Genomic DNA, 27,129 nt, shown 5'->3' with positions numbered 1-27,129 from the left:
AATAGTCACTGTTGATGGTTTTTCCCTTCTCAAGATAATCAATAAAAATTATTCCATGCGCATCCCAAAAAACAGAGGCCATTACTTTGCCAGCGGACTTTTGAGTCTTTCCACGCTTCGGAGACGGTGCACCGGTCGCTGTCCACTCAGCCGACTGTCGATTGGACTCAGGAGTGTAGTGATGGAGCCATATCGACGGAAAAACTCGGGTGTATTATGAGTTAGCAGCTGCAAACACCGCTCAGAATCATCGACACGTTGTTGTTTTTGGTCAAATGTGAGCTTGCGCGGCACCCATTTTGCACAGAGCCTTCGCATATCCAAATATTGATGAATGATATGACCAACACGTTCCTTTGATATCTTTAAGGCCTCTGCTATCTCGATCAACTTCCTTTTTCGGTCATTCAAAATCATTTTGTCATTGTGTGTGTGTTTTTTGATGTTTTCGTCGGTAACCACCTCTTTCGGGCGTCCACTGCGTTCACCGTCTTTCGTGCTCATTTCACCACGCTTGAATTTTACTTATCAGCCAACCTGAACTGCAATTTTTTCTACATACAGTTCTGATGATTCTGCCCATATTGTTTCTCACCAAGATTTAAAGGCAACATATACAATATTGCATGAAGAGCATCTATTGGTGTCTTACAATAGTCATAAACAGCATATTTGTTTTATTTATGGCTATTTGCTCACAATTATTTAAAACCAAACACATACACATAATAAATAATTTCCTTGTATTATATTACAAAAATATGCAAATTAATATAAATTTAATAACCTATTACTACAATAGTTTCATAGTCCTTGTAAAGTATGAAAGAGTACTTTTCCTCCTATACCATTGCATTTCCATACATAAATTATTGATAGGCCTTTTGGCTAATATCGTAACTAACTAAATTTATTTTAATATTAATATTCTGCGATTTTCGTATATTCTTTTGGGATTATTTAATGTTCAATGACTTTTAAATGGCTTACACTTCCACACACACGCACGCACATCACATTACTCATCCGCCTGATTTCAAAACCCATAGGCAGCAGCTCTGGCTTTGGTTTGTGGGAACAAAACCACCAACCACTACTATGCTTGGCAGTCAAGCATGGAAAATAATTGAGTTGTAATAATTTATTTATTATTGCATTTTAAAATCATATCCTCATCATCCATATAGATTTACAAATTGTGTGTGTGTGTTTGTGCATAAATGTTGGCAAGAGGGGGTAGGTATATGTGCAACACATTATGGCTGGTTGGTTGGTCGGTCCACCACATATCGTTCATCATTTATGTCCCATGAGTTTTACAAATTTCCCCAAATTGGAAATCTATATGAGTCGTCTTTATGTTTGTGTAGGAAATTTTGATTGCAGCCAAAGGACTGCAAAAACAAGGCCCTTATATTTTTGGAAAAAGAAATGTGAAAATTTTGATGCAAGAGCTAGCATGGTCAAAGGGTTTAATCCCAGACACATGCAAAAAAATATCACCAATTTTTTTTTAAACTAAAATGCATGTTAAAACATATTCAATTAAATATTAAATTGATTGGACTAAACAAATATTAATTGTTTCAATTAATTTTTTAATTGGACTGTGGCTATCCCCTTTTGAGTACTTTGTTTTTTATACCCACCACCATAGAATGGTGACGGGGGTATAATAAGTTTGTCATTCCGTTTGTAACACATCGAAATATAGATTTCCGACTATATAAAGTATATATATTCTTGATCAGGGAGAAATTCTAAGACGATATAACGATATCCGTCTGTCCGTCTGTCTGTCTGTCTGTTGTAATCACAAGTTCGAAGATGGGCTATATCGGTCCAGGTTTTGATATAGTCCCCATATAAACCGACCTCCCGATTTGGGGTCTTGGGCTTATAGATATCGTAGTTTTTATCCAATTTGCCTGAAATTTTATGACTATAAAGAGGTGTGCCAAAAATGGTGAGTATCGGTCCATGTTTTGGTATAGCCCCCATATAGACCGATCTCCCGATTTTACTTCTTGGGCTTATAGAAACCGCAGTTTTTATTCAATTTACCTGAAATTGGAAATCTAGACGTATTGTAGGACCACAAATACGCGTGCCAAAAATTGTGAGTATCGGTCCATATTTTGGTATAGCCCCCATATAGACCGATCTCCCGATTTTACTTCTTGGGCTTATAGAAACCACAGTTTTTATTCAATTTACCTTAAATTGGAAATCTAGAAGTATTGTAGGACCACAAATACGTGTGCCAAAAATTGTGAGTATCGGCCCATGTTTTGGTATGGTCCCCATATAAAACGACCTCCCGATTTGGGGTCTTGGGCTTATAGAAATCGTAGTTTTTATCCAATTTGTCTGAAATTAGAAATCTAGAGGTATTTTAGGACCATAAAGAGGTGTGCCGAAGATGGTGAGTATCGGTCCATATTTTGGTATATACCCCATATAGACCGATCTCCCGATTTTACTTCTTGGGCTTATAGAAACCGCAGTTTTTATTCAATTTACCTGAAATTGGAAATCTAGACGTATTGTAGGACCACAAATACGTGTGCCAAAAATTGTGAGTATCGGCCCATGTTTTGGTATGGTCCCCATATAAAACGACCTCCCGATTTGGGGTCTTGGGCTTATAGAAACCGCAGTTTTTATTCAATTTACCTGAAATTGGAAATCTAGACGTATTGTAGGACCACAAATACGCGTGCCAAAAATTGTGAGTATCGGTCCATATTTTGGTATAGACCCCATATAGACCGATTTCCCGATTTTACTTCTTGGGCTTCTAGAATCCGTACTTTATATACAATTTGCCTGAAATTGGAAATTTATAGGTATTTTAGGACCATAAAGAGGTGTGCCACAAATGGTAAGTATCGGTCCATGTTTTGGTGTAACCCCCATATAGACCGATATCCCGATTTTACTTCTTGGGCTTCTAGAATCTGAAATTTTTATCCAATTTGTCTGAAATTGGAAATCTAGAGGTATTTTCGGGCCTTAAAGAAGTGTGCCGAAAACAGTGAGTATCGGTCCATATTTTAGTATAGCCCCCATAAGAACGATCTCCTGATTTAACTCCTTGGGTTTCTAGAAACCGTAGTTTTTATCCGATTTGCCTGAAATTGTAAATATTCTGGTATTTTAGACTCACAAAAACGTGTATCGGATTAAGTTTTTATCGGTCCATTTGGTAATGCCTCCATATAGACCGACTTCACTACTTGAGGGTGTAGAAGGCGCACTGATCATGAAAATTGCTTGAAACTCAATGTAAAATTTCCAGATTTTACTTCTACAGATTTAAGATTTCAAATCAAGACGTTATTTTATAATTTTCTTGCACACTTACTAGTTCTTATAAATCCAGAAACTGATATAGTCCTCATAGGTGAGATCTTTAAATTTATCTTCGGGAAGTGTCCCCATGTCCTTAAGCCCTCCTGAAATTTCAAAGGAAATCCTAATATTTGGTTCATGGTGGTGGGTATTTAAGGTTCGGCCCGGCCGAACTTACTGCTGTATATACTTGTTTTTTTTTTTTTTACTTTGGGGACAAATTTTGACATTAGTTGGGAATTTTCTGGTACTGTTCTCAAAACTTAATAATTGTTTGATTTATTACAGAGGGCGCTCTATAACAAAGTTTTCATTCTCCGTCCCTCCCGGCTAAATATTTACATATAGATGTCGTTGTAACATAAAATGTTCTTACTTTGGGGACAGGCTTTATTCCTTTTTACCTACCTAAACAAGGTCTTATATTTTTGAAAAAAGGAAATATAAAAAAATGATGAATGAGCTAGCATGGTCAAAGCGTTCAATCCCAGACACATGCAAAAAAATAATACCAATATATTTCCAACATGTTAAAACACAGAAAAAATATAACGAACATTTTTCCAATTAAAATTTTAATTGAAAAAATATTCTATTAAATTGATTCAACAAATATTTTAATAGAAACAAAAATCAATCACAAAAATTAATAGTATCAATTAATTTTTTATCGGTTTTCAATTAATTTTCTAATTGATACTATCATTTCTGTGATTGGAGACAAAAAATATTTTTTGTATGCAAATTTAATTAAATATTAAATTGATTGAACTAAACAAAAATTGTTTCAATTATTTTTTCAAATAGGTCAATATTTTGTTTACTTTGGGGACAAATTTTGACATTACTTTGAAATTCTCTGGTTAAGCTCTCAAGACTTTATAATTTTTGGATTTATTACAGATATCGCTCTATAACAAAGTTTTTATGCTCCGGCCCTCCGAGCTAAATTATTTACGTATAGATGTCGTTTTGACATAAAATCTTCTTACTTTGGGGACAGTTTTTAATGTACCTTTGGAAGTTTCTGTTTTACTACTCAAAACTTTACAAATTACCTATTATATCGAACAGTTTCGATACTTTAAAAATTTACTAGCAACCCCTACCTCTGCTTCCCAACACTAATAGAATATTAAGGAAATTTGTAATTGCAAAATTATTTCTAATTTTCGTTCTGTCGATGAAATTTTCGTTATGTCAATGGAAAATATCTTTGGCTCAATTTTAATAAAATTTTTTTTCTGCGATGGACTGTATAGTCTAATTGAGCCTGGAAATAAAGCGGACTGCCACTTTAACCTTTCTGTGAAGGTTGCGAGTTAAGTTCGCATAATACAAGTCCCCTAATTAAGATAAAAATCTTAGTTTAGGGACATTTTTGTTTTGTTCAAGAATCCTCTGCTTTAGTACCCAAGTACCCAGATGTCGCTGTATAACATAGTTTTCATTATCCGGTCTTACGGCTAAATTATTTACATATATATTGCGGTTTATTCCTTCCCTAGTAAGATAAAAATCTTATTTTGGGGACACATTTTTGTTTTGCTTATGAATCCTCCACTTTAATAACCAAGTTTTTCATATTTTTTTGATTTATTACAGATGTCGCTCTATAACAAAGAGTTCATTCTTCGGCCTTTCAAGCTCAATTATTTACATATAGATGTCGTTTTAGCATAAAATGTTTTTACTTTGGGGACATGTTTCATTCTTCCTTTGATTATCTAGAACCTATAGTTTCCATCAAGATCTCTTGAAGAGTTTTATTTCTGATTTCTAGTTTAAATCCAGAATGATAATCCCAAAAACAAATTTTTAATTAACAATTTCCAGCTTAGGCCTTCTTATGAAAGGCCTTGTTGGACTTTTATGGATATATCTTCACCCTTCCACTAGTTATTGTCTATATGTAGAAAAATTGTGAATATTTATTTTGGCTTGTTTCCAATCCATCTAATAATATTTTTTAATTAATTTAATGCAATTACAAACCAATATCATTATCATGATCATCATCATCACCGAATTCGTATTCATTTTTAATCATATGATAACCACAGCAAATACAATAATTACAAGTGCCTACATATGTGAACATATTGACCAATATGGGACAGACATAACTCAAATTCATTTTCCACACACTGATACCATGTGGTAGAGGTACACCGAAAAAAAACACATTAGCACCCAATTATTAAATCAGATAAAAAGGTTGAGTGAAACTGTAACAGACATAAATAACTTTTTAATAAAAGGTGAAGTTCAACTAAATGATTTAATCCCTCAATTAAGAAATTTATTGAGTTTTGCTATAAATATCAATTGAATCAATTATAAAATTAAATGTTTCCAAAAGATCAATATTTTAATCAAAAATGTTTTATATCTAATTAAATCTCTGATTGAAACTATCATTTTCGTGTTTGAAGAAATCAAATTAAAAAAAAATATTTTTTTTAGGTTCGCGTATGTTGAGAAAGGATTCTCAGATTGCCCCGTCTCATCTCGGCTGACACACCCTAAGCCAGTATTCAGCTTGTTGGGCGTTCCAACTTCTTTCCATCGTAGCCTTCTTTTAATCTAGGAACTCTGTATCCCTAACGAATTTCCTAATAAGTTTCCAATTTGGACGTGGTCCAGAATTATTTTTTTTTTGGGTAGGTTGAAAAGAGGATTCTCATGACGGCTGATGTACACATAAGCTAGTATTCAGCTTGTTGGGCGTTCCAACTTCTTTCCATCGTACCCTTCTTTTATTTAAGGTATTTTGTGTCCCTAGCGAATTTCCTAATTTGTTTCCAGTCCCTTTTTCCAAGCTTGGCATGGTCCCGCATCACCTTTTCACAGATATGGTTAACTCTTTGCCTAGTAAAGACAGTGCAGTGACAAAGGTATTGTTCCAAGGTCTCATCATTCTCATAACGTGTCCTACATGGATCATTCCTCCCATTCGGTACAGATGTGCTCTCAATTCAAGGTGCCCGGTCATTATTCCCACTTCCCTCCTGAGTGTCGTCCTACTTTCCTTGAGTAGTACTCCAGTTCTTTTGGTCACCCCATAATATTTTCATCGCCCTTCCGACCTTTGCATCAGTCCATATCACTTTATGTGTCTCCTGTGACCATTCATCCAACTCAGCCCGTTTTGCCTCTATTGACTTTGCGTTCTCTAAGTTCACTTCCCTATGAGTCCTAGCTCTTATCGCCAGTTCCTTTGTCTTTACGATTCCGCATATTCCGGCATCAATATATCATGTGGATCCTGTCGTATTACGAGTATTCGTTGATCATGCTTTTGAATTCATACGGTTCGCAATCGTAATGTCTGCTATTGCCTTCAATGCCCTCCGGCAATCTGTCATGTTTTGTGGCCTCGTGTTATTTCTGAATCATTTAACACATTCCGTTATGGCACACACTTCTGCCTGCGGGATTGTTCTGTGGTCAGAATAGGATTTCGCTGTCTGGGTCCTCCACATATACGCCCAGTTCCGTTCTCTCACCCATCTTCGATCCATCGGTGTACCAGTCTACATATACGTCCATTTCCGTTCTCTCCCATATTCGATCTTTTGGTGTAGCAGTTATTCCTTCTGGTTTCAGTTCTGGGGTCCTATTCTCCTATGACCATCGAGTATTATCGAGTTAATCATGCTTTTCTGTTCCAATACCGTTTGCGATCGAACCATAAAGTCTGCTATTGCCTTCATTGCCCTCCGGCGATCTGTGACAATGTTCAGAGTTTGTGGCCTCCGAACCATTTAACAACTTCCGCTATGGGACACACTTCTGCCTGAAGGACTGGGCTGTAATCCGTTAATCGGAATGGGATCTCGCTGTCTGGGCAATCTACACATGCGCTCAGTTCCGTTCTCTCACTCATCCTCGATTAATCGGTGTAGCAGTCCAGAATAGGATTTCTCTGTCTGGGTCCTCCACATATACGCCCAGTCCGTTCTCTTACCCATCTTCGATCCATCGGTGTAGCAGTCCACATATACGTACAGTCCCGTCCCCATCTTCGATCTTTTGGTGTAGGAGTTATTTCCTTCTGGTTCCAGTTCTGGGATCATATGACCTATGACCATCGAGTATTATGGAGATAATCATAATTTTCTGTTCCAATACCGTTTGCGATCGAACCGTAAAGTCTGCTATTGCCTTCATTGCCCTCCGGCGATCTGTGACTATGTTCACAGTTTGTGGCCTCGTGTTATTTCCGAACCTGCAGGATTGGGCTGTAATACGGTAATCGAATTGGGATTTCGGTATCTGGGCCCTCCACATATGCGCCCAGTCACGTTCTCTTAATCATTCTTTAGCCATCGGTGTAGCGCTTATTTCACTATAGAGTCTTCTGCGGTCCCATTCTCCCATGGCCATCGAGTATTCGTTCAATGCCATTTGCGATTGAACTATAATGTCTGCTATTGCTCTCCGGTAATCTGTGAAAATGTTCACATTTTGTGGGCTCAAAATTTTTCCGATTTTTTTTGGCACGCACTTCTGCCTGTAGGATTGGGTTGTAATCCGGTAATCGAAATGGGATCTCGGTCTGTGGGCCCTCCATATGTCATCGTCTCACCCATCTTCGATCGTTGTAGAAGTTATTTTCCTTTGGTATCTGTTCTGTGGTCCCATAACCATTTTACTGGCGTCGTCAGAATGTCACACTAGGCAGCTATGGCCACCACAGGTATATGATCACAGATTGTTGCGGAATCCGACATTACACCCACCGTCTCCACTATTTTACTTTAAAGGTTCGTCATATTTCGTGTTTCCGTCTATTTCGTCTCAAAAACTTCAATCTCATCGCAGCCATAGCGACTTCGCTTTTGATCTGAATCTCTATGGGTCTTAAACCCATTATCGTCTCTGATTTGTTTTTATAACTGAATAAGAATATTTTTGTTTCTGTGTATCCACACTCATCTCTATTTAATATGGACACTTACATGGGAGATTTCATTAAACTACAAATAAGCAAACAAGCATTCGAAATCCATTCATTGCGATTTGCTTCTCTGATGCATAGTTATTACCTTAATGCTATCTACCCATAGGGAGAGAAAGAGCGAGAGAGAGAAAAGAAACGGAAGACTCAACATGAGTTTTTCCCCTCTATTATAGCTGACCATAATCAGGTACAAATATGGATGATTACCAAAATGTACATGATTCGTGTCTTGTATTGAGTCTATGACTCCCTTGTTACCTTTACCTCAATAACGTTCTCGGTCTCTCCTCTTAGCTACTTCAACTATGTTTGAATTTCAAATCAGGAAACCACAAAAGAGTTTCTCGATACTTTTGGGGTTTGAGATACATGTGTGTATGGAGGAACAAGAATCATAGAGGGTCCTTTGTCCTATATGGAGGGGGGTTATCACTCCATCCCCTTTTTCGGTTTGGTTAGTATTGCGAATTATATTGGTTTGTTGCGAAAACTTTACCACTTTAGATGTCCCAGGTGATTCTCGCCCCCACACACACACACATATAGGTGTGTATGTGTTCATGTTTTGTATTCCTGGACAAGTTGTATGCATATTCGGTTAGCAGCATATCTAATTTCTGACCACTTTTATGAACGTACTTGAATAAACCACCATTACCACCAGTATTTCCTTTGGCCTAACGACATCAACGACTACGACTATAAGGACAATTTTACTTATGCAGCCAGGACAACAACAATAACACCAACAAGTAGTGTTTACATATACAACCACAGCGCACATCATCCGTAATGTCAGAAATCCTCTTCTCCTAAAGTAAACTCAGCTTCCTACTATTGATCGGTAATTATTAATGAGTGTTTTTGCAAAACCCTAACGCGTACGATATGAATTGCAATAGTTGTCACAGCGGGCAGGGGGCGGGAGGGAAGATATGTGTATTAGAACTTAGGACTCCGGTTAGTTTTGTATTAGAGAGCCTCACCATTAATCTAATGATGGGTGGTTAACTACACTCAAAAAAAGATTCAAAGATTTTGATCGCCTTCCCCAAGTGATTCCCATTACTAAGTTCCAAATTAGTTCGTTTAAGGGATACCAAGTATGTGAGCATCCTCGAACATAAAGACGGATACTTGCATATTACCTTAGAGAAGCAGAGTAAAAAGATCACTCCCTTTGTAGTAGCCGGCCGTGAACTTTATGAATGGAAAATACTGCCGTTTGGAGTTCATTGCTTGCCCGGTACCTTCCTACGAGCGCTAGAGAAAGTCATTGGGCCGTAAATTTAGCCGTATGCTTTTGCTTATCTTGATGATATCATTGTAATTCGCAGGACTTTGAACAACCAGAGAGAATCCGTCCGTCGGGTGGGAATCAACCCGGAGAAGTGTGAATTCTGCAAACGTGAGGCCAAGTTTTTGGGACACGTCGTAAGTAGGGAAGGCATGTACACGGACCACGATGATATCACCCATTCAGGCCTAGAAAGCTTTGAAACACACAAAAATGGCACCAATATTACTGAGAGCCCCATTTCTATTTAAGACGAGCGTGCTAACCATTGCACCACAGTAACTCCCATTACTAAGTTCCACATTTGATCGTTTAAGCGAGACCCATTATGTGACATTATAGATGAATACTGGCAAATTCCATTTGAGCAGGAGAGTATAAAGTTCACTGCCTTTAGAGTGGCCTCGTGTAGACTTGTGACTGGCGAATACTGCCGTTTGGAGACCATTGCCTGCCTATGACCTTCCAGCGAGAGCTAGACAGCGTCATTGGCCGCATATTGAGCCGTATCCAACAGAACAATCAGAGGGAAGTCTTCCTCTGTCTAGGAGCCGCCAATCTGTGAATCAACCCGTGGAAGTGTGAATTCTTCAAACGTGAGACTAAGTTTTTGGGACACATTGTAGATAGGGAAGGCATCCACATGGACCACGACAAGATATCAGCCATTCAGGGCCAGGACGCTTTGAAACACTCGGAACACCACCTTTTCTATGCAAGACGAACATGCTAACCATTGCACATTTTATAGCATCGTTTATGAGAGGTCAAGTATGTGAGCAACCTCGAACTTAAAGATGGATACTGGCAAATTCCCTTAGAGGAGGACAGTAAAAAGATCACTGCCTTTACAGTGCCCGGTCGTGGGCTTTATGAATGGCGACTCCTTTTGGAGTCCATTGCGTGCCTGCGATCTTCCAGCGAGCGCTAGACAGCGTCTTTAGCCGTATGCGTTTACCTAATTAACATGACTTTGGACGCCAACTGCACAACCTCTGGGATGTCTTCCGTCGTCTGCGACTTTCCAGCAAGCGCTAGACAGCGTCTTTAGGCTGGAAATATAGCCGTGTACTTCTCTCTGTAATTGGCAGGACTTTGGGCGAGCACCTGGACAACATGAGGGAAGTATTTTGCTGTGTGCGAATCAACCCGGAGAAGTGTGAATTCTGCAAACGTGAGGCCAAGTTTTTGGGACACATCGTAAGTAGGGAAGGCATCCACACGGTCCCTGACAATATATGAATCATTCATGGTCTTATTGGGCCACACAACCTGCGAGAGCTGTGACGTTTTCTACGAGTTGTCCCATGATACAGACGTGCCCGACTTTGGAATATTGTACAATCTGAGGCTAGTTTTCAAGACATCGTTATTGGCCTGGATATTTAACCACATGCTTTTGCTTATCTTGGTGATATCATGATAATTGGAAGGACTTTCGACGGCCAGAGGGAAGTGCGAGTTGTTCAATTGTAAGACTATGTTTTTGGTACACGTCGTAAGTAGGTTAGGCATCCACAAGATGTCAGCCAGTCAGGGACCTATTGCGCCAAACAACCTGCAAGAGCAGCGCCTTTTTCTAGGAGTTGTCTCATGGTACAGACAGGCCCGCTTTTGCGATACTGGCCCGTCCATTGACCGAGTTATTAAGGAAGGGGTAAACAGAGAGAATGGAGGGAAGATCAACAGACCGTCTTCGAGTTTTTTTTTTCCAGCAGGGACCAAGGGACACAACACGTCGTAAGTAGAGAAGGCATCCACACGGACCCCGACAAAATATGAGTCATCCATGGCCTTATTGCTCCAAATAATCTGTAGGAGCAGCGCCGTTTTCTAGGATTTGCCTCATGGTACAGACGTGCACGACTTTGTTATACTGGTACATCCATTGACCGCGTTAATAAAGAAGGGTAAAAATGGGAAAAATTGCGAGGCAAGATCAATAGACCTTCTTCGAGTTTCTTCCAGCAGGGACACAACGAAATAACGTGAAAATGCAACGTCACACCAGCGTGCCTTGTGAGCCTACTGTCTACGTAAGGAGGATCTCATTATTCCATGTGTTTCCATGAGTTTTTAGAAGGATAGCTCCTCTTCATTAGCTCCTCACTCGTATTGAAACATCTTGATATCGTTCTTCTACTGAAGAATGTATCCTTGTCTTGTTTCCACGAACAAATGATAGCTTTTCTCATATCAAAAAGTGATCGGTTGGAAATTAGTTTAGTTATAGGACTGAAATACCCAGAAATGTTGGTTGGTTTGCTTGGATGGGTTTAAGTATGGTTGAACTCGAGCCCGTAATTGGAATTATTGACATTTGGTGTGCTAAGCGGGCTTATAAACCTTCCCACCGCGTTGCTTATATAATCCCCAGAAAAAATTTTGAGAGTTTAAAGGTTCTCCGATTATTTTCGAAATTTAAATACAAGCCCTTAGGACTGAGCTATAAAAAAGAATAACAGCCAACTTCAAAGGTTCTGTGATTGGTTTCGCTAATAAAATACAAGCCCTTTAAGACTAGGTTATGACAAGGAATATCCCTCAATGGTAAGAGATAAGTTTACCAAGTAATCTTTAACAGCCTTATCGTCGTTTTCCCCATCCCTCGATTAATATCGAACTAGAAGTTAGTGCTTTTTTTTTGAGTATGCGATCAGCTGTTTTATTGACACCATAAATAATCAGCGGACACCGGCACCAAAACATAGCCACCGTGGTGCAATGGTTAGCATGCCCTCCTTGCATACACAAGGTCGTGGGTTCGATTCCTGCTACGACTGAACACCGGTGGATTATCCCACCTCAGTAATGCTGGTGACATTTCTGAGGGTTTCAAAGCTTCTCTAAGTGGTTTCAGTGATGTGGAACGCCGTTCGGACTCGGCTATAAAAAGGAGGTCCCTTATCATTGAGCTTAACATGGAATCGGGCAGCACTCAGTGATAAGAGAGAAGTTCACCAATGTGGTATCACAATGGACTGAATAGTCTAAGTGAGCCTGATACATCGGGCTGCCATCTAACCTAACCTACCCATATGATATGACCGCTCTTATGTTACTCCAAAGGCGTTTATCATGTGCTGTTAGCCACCATCAAAATTGACCCTAAATAGTCGTAAGTCGTTATTGTAAGACTTCCCACATTTATTGCTATAGCAGCCAAACACTTTATACTAGCCACCGCACCCCACTGTGTTGGGCGCAATAAGATTTCAAAGCAAGCCTTTTTGTTCCACATATAGCCTTACACACGTACTACAACTTAACAGCAAAAAAGGATTATTTAAGCTTATATCTGTGTTTTTTTTTTTGTATAAACTGAGTTGGCCAGTGGTTAAAGGCAAGTGCGTTTAAGCTAAGACATGTGTCAAGCGCAACAACAACAACGATTTTATTACTACATAGGGGAGACGAAAATTACAACCACCCTTAGTCATTGTCATAAGATCCTTAAGTTAAACCGACATTTAATTCCTAATTTTCTGACCACCCCCTCTCTTTTTTCTTCTTTCTTACTTACAGTGCCACCCAAGACGGCCCAAAAGAGACCAGCCACAAGTCCAGCACCAGCCGTACCCTCACCACATCATTTGCAATCACCTTCCACCTCCAACAGTGCTGGAGGTGGTGGTGGTGGCGTTACGGTTAGCAATTCATCAAATATTGCACCGCCGCCTGGATCGACAAATCCCGGTGGGGGACCTCCTCCAGGAATAATTAACCATCAATTACCGCCCAATCATTTGGGGGCTCATTCACCTTCGTTGGTCCAGCAACAGCATCAAGCCCACCAACAAGCCGTGGCTGCTGCCGCCGCTGCGGTACAAGTTCAACAACAATTGGCCGGAGTACCCCCAGGAGCTTTGAATCAATCGGCGGCCCAGGCTCGAGGGCCATTTGCCTCTGCTTTGCGTAATCTTGCCAAACAGGCCGATATCAAAGAGGAGGAGGAGGTCTCCTCGCGTGATCGAAATGATCGCAATGTGGGAGCTCCCAGTATTGGGGCCCCAAGTGCCGGGGCCTCTAATACCTCAGTCTCGTTGAGTTCCAACAGTAATGCCAACAACCGGACCTCTTTAGCTACCGAACGCATAGCATCATCATCGCTAACGCCGAACTCCAACAATGATGAACGTTCTTCGTCGGCCAAAAAGCGATCGGCACCCTCACCACAACCAGCTGAGAAAATAGCTCGCCTCAATTCCCAGCCCAGTTCAAGCTTACAACCTGAACTTTTGGCTCGTAGTGGCTTTCAGCCCTATCGATCCGATGAAAGACTTATACATCCGGCCGGAGCTTTTCCTTTGGAAGCATATTCGCACTTTGCAGGCATACCAGGAATGCCTCCAGGTAAGATTCCCAACACACACATTTATAGCATATAACATTCTAAGTTTTGTCCGTTGTAGGTGCCTTCTTGAATCCTGCCAGTCTGCCTTATAGCGAACAAATGTATTTGGACCAGCGTTTCCAATTGCTTCGGGCTGCCGGCGCCCATCCTTCACATCCCCATGCCGCCTTATATCCACCCATGGCCTCACCATATGCTTCTCACTTGTATTCTATGATACCGGGAGCAGCTTTGGGCCTGGGGCCTAGTTTGCATGAGCGCATTAAACTTGAAGAAGAGCATCGCGCTAGAGCTTTGGCTCGCGAGGAAGAACGGGAGCGTGAGTTACAGCGTGAAAAAGAACGTGAACTGCGGGAGCAAAGGGAACGTGAGCAACGTGAAAAGGAGCAAAGAGAAAGGGAACAACGGGAAAAGGAACAAAGAGAAAAGGAACAAAAGGAAAAAGAGGCTCGCGAGAGGGAACTACGTGAAAAGGAGAGAGAAGCACGTGAAAGAGAGAGACAACAATTGCTCTCTGCTTCACATCACTATGCAAATCCCCTATATAACCCCCTAAGTCGTAATCTATTGGGCTCAATGATTCCCCATTTGGGGAATTTGGGCCTGAGAGCTCCACCGGCCGGTCTCCATGGACTTTCGGGGATATCTCCTTATCATGCTGCCGCTAACCAAAGACAAAGTCCCCATGGGGCAATGGGTCTGCCAGGTTTGGGTATACCGGGTCTCACCTCAATGTCGCATGCCAATATGCCTCACCATTTGCAGCAGGCTGCTTTGGGCCTTAGTCCCGCTGGCCTGGGACATCCTGGATTTTCGGCTGCTGCCCTGGGCTTGGCCCATCACAGTATGAATTTGTCCCATCCACATATGTCACCTCATCATCCGGCTATAACATCGAGTCATCAATTGCCACCGCATTCCACATCAGCAGTACTGACCTCAATGGCTGGTTCGGCGGGTTCGGCAGGCTCCCCGCATGCCAGTCTTAATTTGGGCGTTTCAAGTTCAGGCGGCATGCAGATTAGGCCATCAGAGGCAAACACCATAACATCGATGGCCCCCACTATACAGTCGACAGGGAGCATAGCTCAACCCACCTCTTCGTTATCGACTCACATGTCCTCCATGAGTAATTCCGCTGCTGCTGCCGCGGCAGCTGGCCTCTATTATCCCCACCATCCTAGCCATTTGGCTGCTATGCATGCTGCAGCTGCGGCAGCCAGTTTGCCCACAAGTCAATCGCCCCACAGTTTACCACCTCTACCGTTGCCCACTGGAGTTAATGCCTCACCATTTTCGGCCGCCTCAATGGTTGGTGGCGGCGGCGGCAAAATGGGTTCGAATAGCAGCTCGAATCCTCCCGTCTCCTCGTCATCGGCCAATCAAAATGGTAACAAAAATACCCTTTCCAGTCCCCATGCTATGCGTCATCATATTGCAAATGTGGTGCCACAAGCCACTGCCATGGATAAACCGAATAATTCGAGTGCTGGCATCTCGGCATCAACCCATGAACCCACAACTTTGGATTTGACCGGATCCAATTCGAACTCAAGTAATCATGCCCCCTCGACGGTAAGCAATTCAGCGGAATCGGTAAGGGCCAGTAGTCAATTGCCAGCGAATGAGGCAAATGGAGGCTTAGAAACGAATAACGAGAATAACAATGGCAAGGATAATTCGGATGCGGAAATGTCATCGACAAAAGCCATAGATGGCCATTTAAGCGATAAGAAATCAACACAACAATCTCCAAGTACAACAACACCAACAACTGGCGCCGCATCGCAACAACAAATGGCCAGTAGTAAGGAGAGTGAAGATGGGGCCACGGACTTGGTGAATAGTAATCGTAATAGTAGCAGACATGGCAGTACTCCACCAGGTCAAGGTAAACAACATCAACTACAAACTCAACATACAGGTTCCTATACAACAACAAATGAATTGCAACAGCAACAACAACAGCAAAAACAAATGATGGGCAATGACATTAGTAAATTGGCAACGGGTCAAACAAATGTCAATGAGATCTCCTCCCAGCCAGCTTCTCCAATGCATCACCATCAACATCTGCAGCATATGGAAAGTGGCAAAAATTCCAAAATATCACAATCTTCTCTACCACCACCACCACCATTACCACAAATTCCTCCTTCCAGTACGGCAACAGCAACAACAACAACGACTAACCCTAACATAACGCTTAAGACACAAAACGACTACCAACAACAACACCACCACCTTCAACACCATAACCTTCAACAACAATCGACTACAACTACTACTACACCCAATTCACAACAAATGACTTTACAGCAACAACAACAATCATCATCATCACCTCAACACCAAACACCAAATACACCATCATCTGGGCCCATAAGCACATCGGCAAATGCTATGCCAAATTCTCGATCATCCCAATCGGCATCATCGGTATCACCCGAAGTGGTCTCCACAACAGGTGTTACCTCAACCACCAGTGGAACAACTTCACCACCAGTGGTGAGTAGCAGTACCAATGTTGCTGGCTCATCGCCACAAACAAATTTCGTTGATGAGGCTGCTGTGTCCAGTGCTACGCCCTCGACTACAAATACCTCAGTGCAAGCTGAGGTGAGTAGTAGGTGATTGATTGCTTGATTGATTGTGTGTACAACTAAAAAAGAAACAAACAAGAACACTGTTACAACTTTGCTTGCTCCTCCCTCCCTCCCTCCCTCCCTCCCTTCCCATATCCATTGACGTACACCCCCTCCCCCAACACACCTACTAACATTGTTTTGTAAAACCATTTGGAGATTTTCTAGAATGGAGAGTTGTTGGCTTTGTGGAGAGTGAGAAGTTACAGAATTGAAATGTATGGGAAAGGGTGTTGGTATTTAGAGTGATGAGATGGGAGCAATCTTTATGGAAGTACAATGGTTTACCAGTACATTTATCCACATCTTTACACATTTATCCATAATACTGTGTAACCAATTTTAGCTATTGCAAAGTTCTATCAATGGTTTAATCATGGAACACACACAAATACACATTCATCCAAAATTTTGAAAATCCTTATCGAACACTGTGTATTCATCACAGAAATATTTTTGTAGATTTTTTCCAAATAAAGTTTTCAATGAGAAAATTTATTGATCTCTTTGTTGTATCCTTCAAAAACTGCCTGCTGGCGGTCTCCATGGACTTTCGGGTATATCTCCTTATTATGTCGTCGCTAATCAAAATCAAAGTCTCCAAAATTTTGAAAATCCTTATCGAACACTGTGTATTCATCACAGAAATATTTTTGTAGATTTTTTTCCAAATAAAGTTTTCAATGAGAACATTTATTGATCCCTTTGTTGTATCCTTCAAAAATTGCCTGCTGACGGTCTCCATGGACTTTCGGGTATATCTCATTATGTCGTCGCTAATCAAAAACAAAGTCGCCATGGGGCATTGAGTCTGTCAGGTTTGGGTCTCACAAGGTATCACCTCAATATCGCATGCCAATATGCTTCACCATTTGCAGCAGGCTATTTTTGAGTGTTAGTCCTGCTGGCCTGGGGCATCCTGGATTTTTGACTGCTGCCCTGGGCTTGGCCCATCACACATATGTTACCCCATCATTCAGCTATAACATCGAGACATCAATTGGCATCGAATTCCACTTCAATCTAAGTGTCCTTCAAAAATATTTGTCTTATAATTCAAACTACAAACTTCCCTGTACACCGAAGCTGGTAACTCTGCTTCACATCACTACACAAATGCCTTATATAACCCCTTAAGTCGTAATTTTTTTTGGCTTCGTGATACCCCATTTCGGGGAATTTGGGCCTAAGAGCTCCTCCTGCCTGTATCCATGGACTTATCTCCTTATCATGCTGTCACTAACCACAGACAAAGTCCCGAAGGGGCATTGAGTCTGTCAGATTTGGGTACACCAGGTCTGACCTCAATGTCGCATACCAAGGAACAAACGGAATACGACGCTTGCGAGAGGGAACTACGTGAAATGAAGAGAGAAGAAGAGGTAAAAGAGAGACAAAAATTGCTCTCCGCTTCACATCACTATTCAAATCCCTTATATAACCCCTTAAGTCGTAATCTTTTGGGCTCTATTATTTTCCATTTGGGCTTAAGAGCTCTTCCGGTCGGTCTCCATGGACTTTGGGGTATATCTCCTTATTATGCCGTCGCTAATCAAAAACAAATTCCCCATTGGGCATTGAATCTGTCAGATATGGGTACACTAGGTCTCGCCACAATGTTACATGCCAATATGTCTCACCATTTGCAGCAGGCTGCTTTTGGGTCTTAGTCCTGCTGGCCTAGGACATTGTAGATTTTCGGCTGTCGCCCTGGGAAACTATATTCCTATTTGGAAAATACACAAAACTCTCAAAAAACCACTTTTGAGTAAAATCTCGGTATACAGTGAAACCACTACTAAGAAATTGAAGCGCCCATGGTAGCCCAAATTTTGTTGGCATGTGCTTTGTTTTCAAGTGTGACCCCAATTTTCGTGTTCTGTGATTTGAACATGGTCGTAATTCTAGGTGGGCTAACGCGATTATAAAGAGGTATAAGGAGACGGCCATCGGCCAGGGCTTGTTCAGCTTTGTCCTATAGACATTGACCAAAGTGGGTTAACGCGATACACTGTCGTTTAAATCAAAAGTGACAATGAGCCATACTTCATTCACATTTTATCGGGCCTTATTTTCGTGAGACTCATATTCATCATGACACGTTGCCCCACTTTTGGGGTCCTGTTTTATTTAGGTTTTGGGATCTATTTTCATACCGTCAAAACTGTTTTCCATCAGTTAGGGTTTATTTTCACAGGGTGAAAAGTGAAAATGAGCCCTACTTTTATTTTGTGGTCGATTTTCATTCTTCAATTACATTTTTTTGGGGCAAGTATTCATTATGAATTTGTGCCCCTGTTTGATTTGGGTTTCATTTTCCGGGGCCCATTTTCGATAAAAGTGGACGGCCATTTAGGATTTTCTCCTATAGTCCAAAGTAGGCTAACGAGAACCTACAGTTATGGTTCATTTTCCCCTCAGTCGTTTAAATCAAATGTGGAAATGAGCATCGATTTTGATGCTTGAGTTACAATTGTTGGAGGTCATATTCATAATGAAACGTCGCTTCCCTTCTGGGGTCCGGTTAAATTGGGATTTTCGGGCTCAATTTCCTGGGGTCCATTTTAACTGCAAAAAGGATCTACATTTATCAAAAATCTATTTTTTTTCGTAACAACTATTATTAAATTTTTGTATTATAATCCATTGAAAGAACTTTGTAATTTTTTTATGTATACACAGTGTAATTAATAATAATAATATAAACTTTTAGTTTTGTATTTATACGGGTTTTTGAGACGAGTCAGTGTCGTTCTTAACGTTGTTATTGCGGGCACCGAAGAACTATATAAAAAAATCGTTTGCTTTTTTTTATAACCATAGAGCTTTACTATATTTCTGAGCATAAGTTTGTTTTTTTTTGGACTCTTCCTCGCCCCCATACTTATAAACCTTTTTGGACAAAGATTCCATATCCCACCCAAAAAAAAGTTGTTTATATATAGAAAAAAATTTGCATAAATATTTAGCAATCAAAATAGAATATTTGCCCCGTTTACGCTCATTTTGTTTCCAGTTTATTTTTTTAAGATATTTAGTTACTTCTTTAAATCTTTTTTTGTTTTGTTATATTTAGTTATTAAAGAATAGAAAAGAAAAATTATCTTGTATCTATAATAAAAAACATTTGATTTCAATGAAGAGTATCACAGACGGACATACTGCATATATGAACACATAGATACACACATAAAATATATATACATCCCTGTATACATTCATACATCCACACATATATAAATAACTATTAATAATAATAATATTTTGATTTTGTCATTTAATGATTTATATATTGTATATGAATTATGATTATGAAAAATTTTAAATGAAAAACTGGATATATACACATATAAATAAAATCGATAGATATGTTTCGTTTTTGCGCAAATCATTTGTATTTTTTTTTTATTTAACTTAATTTCATTGTCTAATTTTAACTATAAAGAAAATAAAAAAAAAACACAAAGCTTATATAATTTTTATGATTTCTTCTGTATCTTTTAGTTTTACTATTACTACTACTACTACTACTACTATTTTATTATTATTATTACAAAGTATATAATTATTATCATTAATATTCTAATGTTTATGATTATTTTGTATAAGAGAATAAACCCAAACTACTTGTAGAAAAACTTATTATTATTCTTTTAATTTTTATTTTGTGTTTTCGTTTCTTTTCATTTTCTGTTGTAAGAAGGGAAATGATTGAGTTTTTTTTTTCTAGAATAAAAATATATATCTAATATGCTTATAAAAATTATAAACATTTTTTGTTTTCTTTTGTTTTATATAATTTTTTTTACTGGGTAAAAGAAAAACTTTTCGTATATCTAATCAATGGTCAAAATTGTTTTTATATTTAGAATGTTTTTATTGAATCAAAAAAAAAAAAATAGACTTTTTGTAATCTTCACATTTGACTGAGCGACTTTTAATATTTTTGAAAAATCGACATTGAATTACAAGGGAATTATAATTTTTTGTGATTGCGTAAAAATTTTTGTTTCTATAGAAAATGTTGTCCAAATTTTATTTCTATACATATAAACTATTGATAAAATTGTATATCTATAGAAATTTTGTCCAAATTTTATTTAATTAAATTTTACAAAAATTTAAACCCCAGCATTGGATATACATATCTTACAGATAATTTAACTCAAAGCGATATATAAAGATACAACATTTTCCAGGCCGATGTCCCGCTTTAAGAGAATTCAGACAGATACTTTATCGAGATGTTACAGTTCAAGAAATCTTTCTTATTAATATTCTAAATGGATTAGTCGTAGACTGGAAGAAACTAGCAATGTTCATTAGAATTTGTATAGAATACAGAGCCCAATTAATTATTTCTATAGAGAATTTTGTCAAAATTTTATTTCGTTATTATTGTTTTTGATCACAGCTTAAAGCCATGCATTGACTAAACTACAAGTGTAGCTTAACCAACAGAGGAAAAGTATGATTGTCAAATTTATTTGGGCAAAGCCCTATATACTGCAAGATGGTTGGATGTACAGCTGGAAAAGAGATATGCTTGCAAATTTGTTTAGGCAGTAGCCGACTATCAAACCTTTTTTCGGAAGGTTCAAGTGCAGTTCACTTTGGGTTGAGTGAATTACCCGAATTTATTCTGATAATTGGTTGATAGTTTTGCTGCAAGTAGAGGATGCTGATGAGGAATGTGGTAATTCCGAAACAGCTGTACATCCAACCATCTTGCAGTATATAAGGCTTTGCCCAAATAAAAAAAAAAATTGACAAGCATACTTTTCCTCTGTTGGTTAAGCTACACTTGTAGTTTAGTCAATGCATGGCTTTAAGCTGAGATCAAAAACAACAATAACGATTGAAGAGAAGCCAACAATAACAAACAAAACGAAAATTTTATTTCTATAAAAAATTTTGTCAAAATTTTATTTCTATAGAAAATTGTGTCCAGATTTTATTTCTATGGAAAATTTTGTCCAAATTGTATTTCTAAAAAAATTTTGTCCAATTTCTATTTCTATAGAAAATTTTGTACAAATTTTATTTCTACAGAACATTTTGTCAAAATTTTATTTCTATAGGAAATTTTGCGCAAATTTTATTTTTATAGAACATTTTGTCAAAATTTTATTTCTATATAAAATTTTGTTAAAATTTTATTTCTATAGAAAATTTTGTCAAAATTTTATTTCTATAGAAAACTTTGTCAAAATTTTATTTCTATATAAAATTTTGTCAAAATTTTATTTTCATATAAAATTTTCTCTAAATTTCATTTCTAAGGAAAATTTTGTCCAGATTTTATTTCTATAGAAAATTTTGTCAATAGTTTATTTCTATAGAAAATTTTGCCCAATTTTTATTTCTATAGAATATTTTATCAAAATTTTATTTCTATAGAAAATTTTGTCAAAATTTTATTCCATGACAACATAACGCTTCTGGACCACCTTGTAAGAATAGTGAATGATGAAGGCTTCCACTGGCAAAAAGTTATAAGACGGCAGACAATTGTAAAGCGATAGAATTGACGTTGACATGCCACCAAATTTTTTTTTCCATTTGAACGCCTCCTTCGTCAGCCGAAATCGTCCATTGAGCCTGCAAAAAGTTAACTTTCTAGAATACAGAGCCCAATTAATTATTTCTATGAGAATTTTGTCAAAATTTTACTTCTATTGAAAATTTTGTGAAAATTTTATTTTTATATAAAATTTTGTCCAGATTTTATTTCTATGGAAAATTTTGTCCAAATTTTATTTCTAAAAAATTTTTTTCCAAATTCTATTTCAATAGAACATTTTGTCAAAATTTTATTTCTATAGAAAATGTTGTGCAAATTTTATTTTTATAGAACATTTTGTCAAAATTTTATTTCTATAGAAAATTTTGTCAAAATTTTATCTCTATAGAAAATTTTGTCAAAATTTTATTTCTATAGAAAATTTTGTCCAGATTTTATTTCTATAGAAAATTTTGTCCAGATTTTATTTCTATAGAATATTTTGTCAAAATTTTATTTCTATAGAAAATTTTATCAAAATTTTATTTCTATAGAAAAACTGTGTCAGTATTTCATTTCTATAGAAAATATTTTTGTTTATTTCTATAGAAAATTTTATCAAAATTTTGTTTGTATAGAAAATTTTGTCAAAATTTTATTTCTATAGAAAATTTTGTCACAATTTTATTTCTATAGAACATTTTGTCAAAATTTTATTTCTATGGAAAATGTTGTCCAAATTTTATTTCTATAGAAAATTTTGTCCAAATTTTATTTCTATAGAAAATTTTGTCAAAATTTTATTTCTATAGAAAATTTTATCAAAATTTTATTTCTATAGAAAAACTGTGTCAGTATTTCATTTCTATAGAAAATATTGTCAAAATTTTATTTCTATAGAAAATTTTATCAAAATTTTGTTTGTATAGAAAATTTTGTCAACATTTTATTTCTATATAAAATTTTGTCAAAATTTTATTTCTATAGAAAATTTTGTCAAAATTTTATTTTCATATAAAATATTCTCTAAATTTCATTTCTATATAAACTTTTGTCCAGATTTTATTTCTATGGAAAATTTTGTCAAAATTTTATTTCTATAGAAAATTTTGTTAAAATTTTACTTCTATAGAAAATTTTTTCAACATTTTATTTCTATAGAAAATTTTGTCAAAATTTTATTTCTATAGAAAATTTTGTCAATATTTATTTCTATAGAAAATTTTGTCAAAATTTTATTTCTATAGAAAATTTTGTCAAAATTTTATTTCTATAGAAAATTTTATCAAAATTTTATTTCTATAGAAAAACTGTGTCAGTATTTCATTTCTATAGAAAATATTGTCAAAATTTTATTTCTATAGAAAATTTTATCAAAATTTTGTTTGTATAGAAAATTTTGTCAAAATTTTATTTCTATATAAAATTTTGTCAATAGTTTATTTCTATAGAAAATTTTGCCCAATTTTTATTTCTATAGAATATTTTGTCAAAATTTTATTTTTATAGAAAATTTTGTCAAAATTTTATTTTCATATAAAATATTCTCTAAATTTCATTTCTATATAAAATTTTGTCCAGATTTTATTTCTATGGAAAATTTTGGCAAAATTTTATTTCTATAGAAAATTTTGTTAAAATTTTACTTCTATAGAAAATTTTGTCCAAATTTTATTTCTATAGAAAATTTTGTCAAAATGTTATTTCTGTAGAAAATTTTGTCTAAATTTTATTTCTATAGAAAATTTTGTCTAAATTTTATTTCTATAGAAAATGTTATCAAAATTTTATTTCTATAGAAAAACTGTGTCAATATTTCATTCTTATAGAAATTATTGTCAAAATTTTTTTCTATAGAAAATTTTGTCAAAATTTTTTTCTATAGAATTTTTTTTTTCGTTTTGTTTGTTATTGTTGGTTTATTCTTCAATCATTATTGTTTGATTTCAGCTTAAAACCATGTATTGACTAAACTACAAGTGTAGCTTAACCAACAGAGGAAAATTATGCTTGTCAAATTTATTTGGGTAAAGCCCTATAGACGGCTGGATGGACAGCTACTTTGGAATTACCACATTCCTCATCAGCATCCTCTACTTGGAGCAAAACTATCAACCAATTATCAGAAAAAATTAGGGTATTTCGCTATTTCAAACCTATTTACTTACACCAATAACAATGTTCACTTTTTTTCCTCATTTGTCGCCGAATTATTTTATATTCATCTCATCCTCCAATTAGGAAGGAATTCGGAGGAATGTAAAAAGAGATATGGGTCCATAAGATATAATGCAATACAATTTACTTTTTACTTTGAAATCTTCAAAAAAGTGTGTTTTTCTACATTCTATTTTGTGCCGCTAACTTAAATTTGTCATTTCATTTTATTCTGCTTCGTTTTTTTGCTGTTGGCAATGCTAGAGAAATTGCATCAAATTTTGATCGAATGCCGTGATCCAAACTTTTAATCGTATCGACAGTTTTTTTCGATACGATTATGACAATTACGATATCGAATGCCGTGATTAGCCCCCAGGATTGATAAAGTTGACACTTTTGTACCTTTTTTGATACTTTTTGACTGCCAAAGCACCATGGCACGACCGCGAACCATTTGGCACTTTTTCATGAAAGTTACTCTATATATACTCCAAAAACAGTAATCCACCAGAAAGGAAAATTTTGGTTAATTATATAAAATTATGTTAATTTTAGAAAATGTTAACTAAATTGTATTACAAACGCGGATGTCATATCAATTTCACAAAAATAGGTAAATATTTTTCGACAAATTCAAGCAAATTGATTAGACGTACTTATTTTTTTATTCACTTGTTAAAGAAAATTTCGTAGATTGAAAGAAAAAATTAGAGTTCAAAAATGCAAAAATGTATTTACGGCCATACGAAGTGCAAGATGGGCGCATTATTTGTAAAATTGTAAGAAATTCTGAACCATTTTTATAAGAAAAACGTGGACCGATTTTTTTCTTATAAAAATTTAATAAAAACAAAAGACGGTAATCAACTTCGTGTACCTACTGTATTTAGTCATACCCACATGGTGTCTTTATCAATAATGCTCAGAGCCGGTCATTGAGTTGATCTACCCATGTCCGTCTATCTTTGAATACATTTTTATGATCAAATTCCAAACCAGTTTTAGTCCAATCGTGTTTAGTGTGAGGATAGAGCCCTATTGATTTGGGAAGAAATCGCTTCAGATTTTGATATAGCCCTCTTATATATCATTGGCTCGATATGTACTTACACGAACTCAAAAGTCAGAGTTTTTCTTTTGAGTTGCTTTAAATTTTGCACAAGGAGTTCAATTGACAACATAAAGTGTGCCAAAGTTTGTTGAAATTGGTCCAGATTTCGACTCATATGACCACCAAAATAGTCCCATTTCCTAAAACAGCGTTAGGTCGAAAACTTGTGAAAATTAGTGGTAAAAGTATAAGTTTTATTTTTAGTACTTTTTCGTCAACATCATTTATCATCCCTGAGCTACACTTGTAGTTTAGTCAATGCATGAAATCAAAACAACAATAATGATTGAAGAATAAGCCAACAATAACAAATAAAATTTTGACAAAATTTTCTATAGAAATAATATGTTGATAAAATTTTCTATAGAAATAAAATTTTCAATAAATTTTCAATAGAAATAAAGCTTGACAAAATTTTCTATTGAAATAACATTTTGACAAAATTTGACTAATCGACTTCTTATATTTTGGAAAATTTTGACAAATCGTTTAGTCAATGCATGGTTTTAAGCTGAAATCACACAATTATGATTGAAGAATAAATCAACAATAACAAACAAAATGAAAAAAAAAATGTTGACAACATTTTCTATAGAAACAAAATTTTGACAAAATTTTCTATAGAAATAAAATTTGAACAAAATTTTCTAGAGAAATAAAATTTGGACAAAATTTTCTATGGATATAAAATTTTGACAAAATTTTCTATAGAAATAAAATGCTGAAAAATTATTCTATAGAAATAAAATTTTAACAAAATTTTCTATTGAAATAAAATTTTGACAAAATTTTCTATAGAAATAAAATTTTGGCAAAATTTTCTATAAAAATAAAATTTTGGCAAAATTTTCTATAGAAATAAAATTTTGGCAAAATTTTCTATAGAAATAAAAATTTAACAAAATTTTCTATAGAAATAAAAATTTAACAAAATGTTCTATACAAATACAATTTCGGCAAAATTTTCTATAGAAATAAAATTTAAAAAAATTTTTCTATAAAAATAAAATTTTCAGTAGAAATAAAGTTTTGACAAAATTTTCTATAGAAATAAAATTTTGACAAAATATTCTATAGAAATAAAATTTTGACAAAATTTTCTATAGAAATAAAATTTTGGCCAAATTTTCTATAGAAATAAAATTTTAACAAAATTGTCTATAGAAATAAAAATTTAACAAAATGTTCTATACAAATAAAATTTCGGCAAAATTTTCTATAGAAATAAAATTTAAAAAAAAATTTTCTATAAAAATAAAATTTTCAATAGAAATAAAGTTTTGACAAAATTTTCTATAGAAATAAAGTTTTGACAAAATGTTCTATAGAAATAAAATTTTGACAAAATTTTCTATTGAAATAAAATTTGGCAAAATTTTCTATAGAAATAAAATTTTCGCAAAATTTTCTATAGAAATGAACTTTTAACAAAATTTTCTATACAAATAAAATTTTTGACAAAATTTTCTATAGAAATAAAATTTTGATAAAATGCTGCATAGAAATAAAATTTTGGCAAAATTTTCTATAGAAATAAAATGTTAACAAAATTTTCTATAGAAATAAAAATTTAACAAAATGTTCTATACAAATAAAATTTCGGCAAAATTTTCGATAGAAATAAAATTTTAAAAAAATTTTCTATAAAAATAAAATTTTCAATAGAAATAAAGTTTTGACAAAATTTTCTATAGAAATAAGTTTTGACAAAATGTTCTATAGAAATAAAAGTTTTGACA

General features: G+C 35.8%; 1 protein-coding gene across 2 annotated transcripts in view; it reads left to right on the top strand.

The window, feature by feature from the left end:
* px (MAP7 domain-containg protein plexus) overlaps nucleotides 1-27,129 on the top strand; it is a 220,091-nt gene that overhangs the window by 189,858 nt on the left and 3,104 nt on the right. For both annotated transcript variants that reach the window (XM_075309089.1, XM_075309090.1), the window contains 2 exons: nucleotides 13,143-13,970; nucleotides 14,030-16,590. In XM_075309089.1, the coding sequence (XP_075165204.1) occupies nucleotides 13,143-13,970; nucleotides 14,030-16,590 (3,389 nt within the window). The remainder of the gene's footprint in view (nucleotides 1-13,142; nucleotides 13,971-14,029; nucleotides 16,591-27,129) is intronic.

This window comes from Haematobia irritans, chromosome 5 (genome assembly GCF_050003625.1).
Source record: "Haematobia irritans isolate KBUSLIRL chromosome 5, ASM5000362v1, whole genome shotgun sequence".
In the NCBI taxonomy this organism is placed as follows: domain Eukaryota; kingdom Metazoa; phylum Arthropoda; class Insecta; order Diptera; family Muscidae; genus Haematobia; species Haematobia irritans.
The sequence above is the reverse complement of the archived record's forward strand: the minus strand, read 5'-3'. Positions and strand labels throughout refer to the sequence as shown.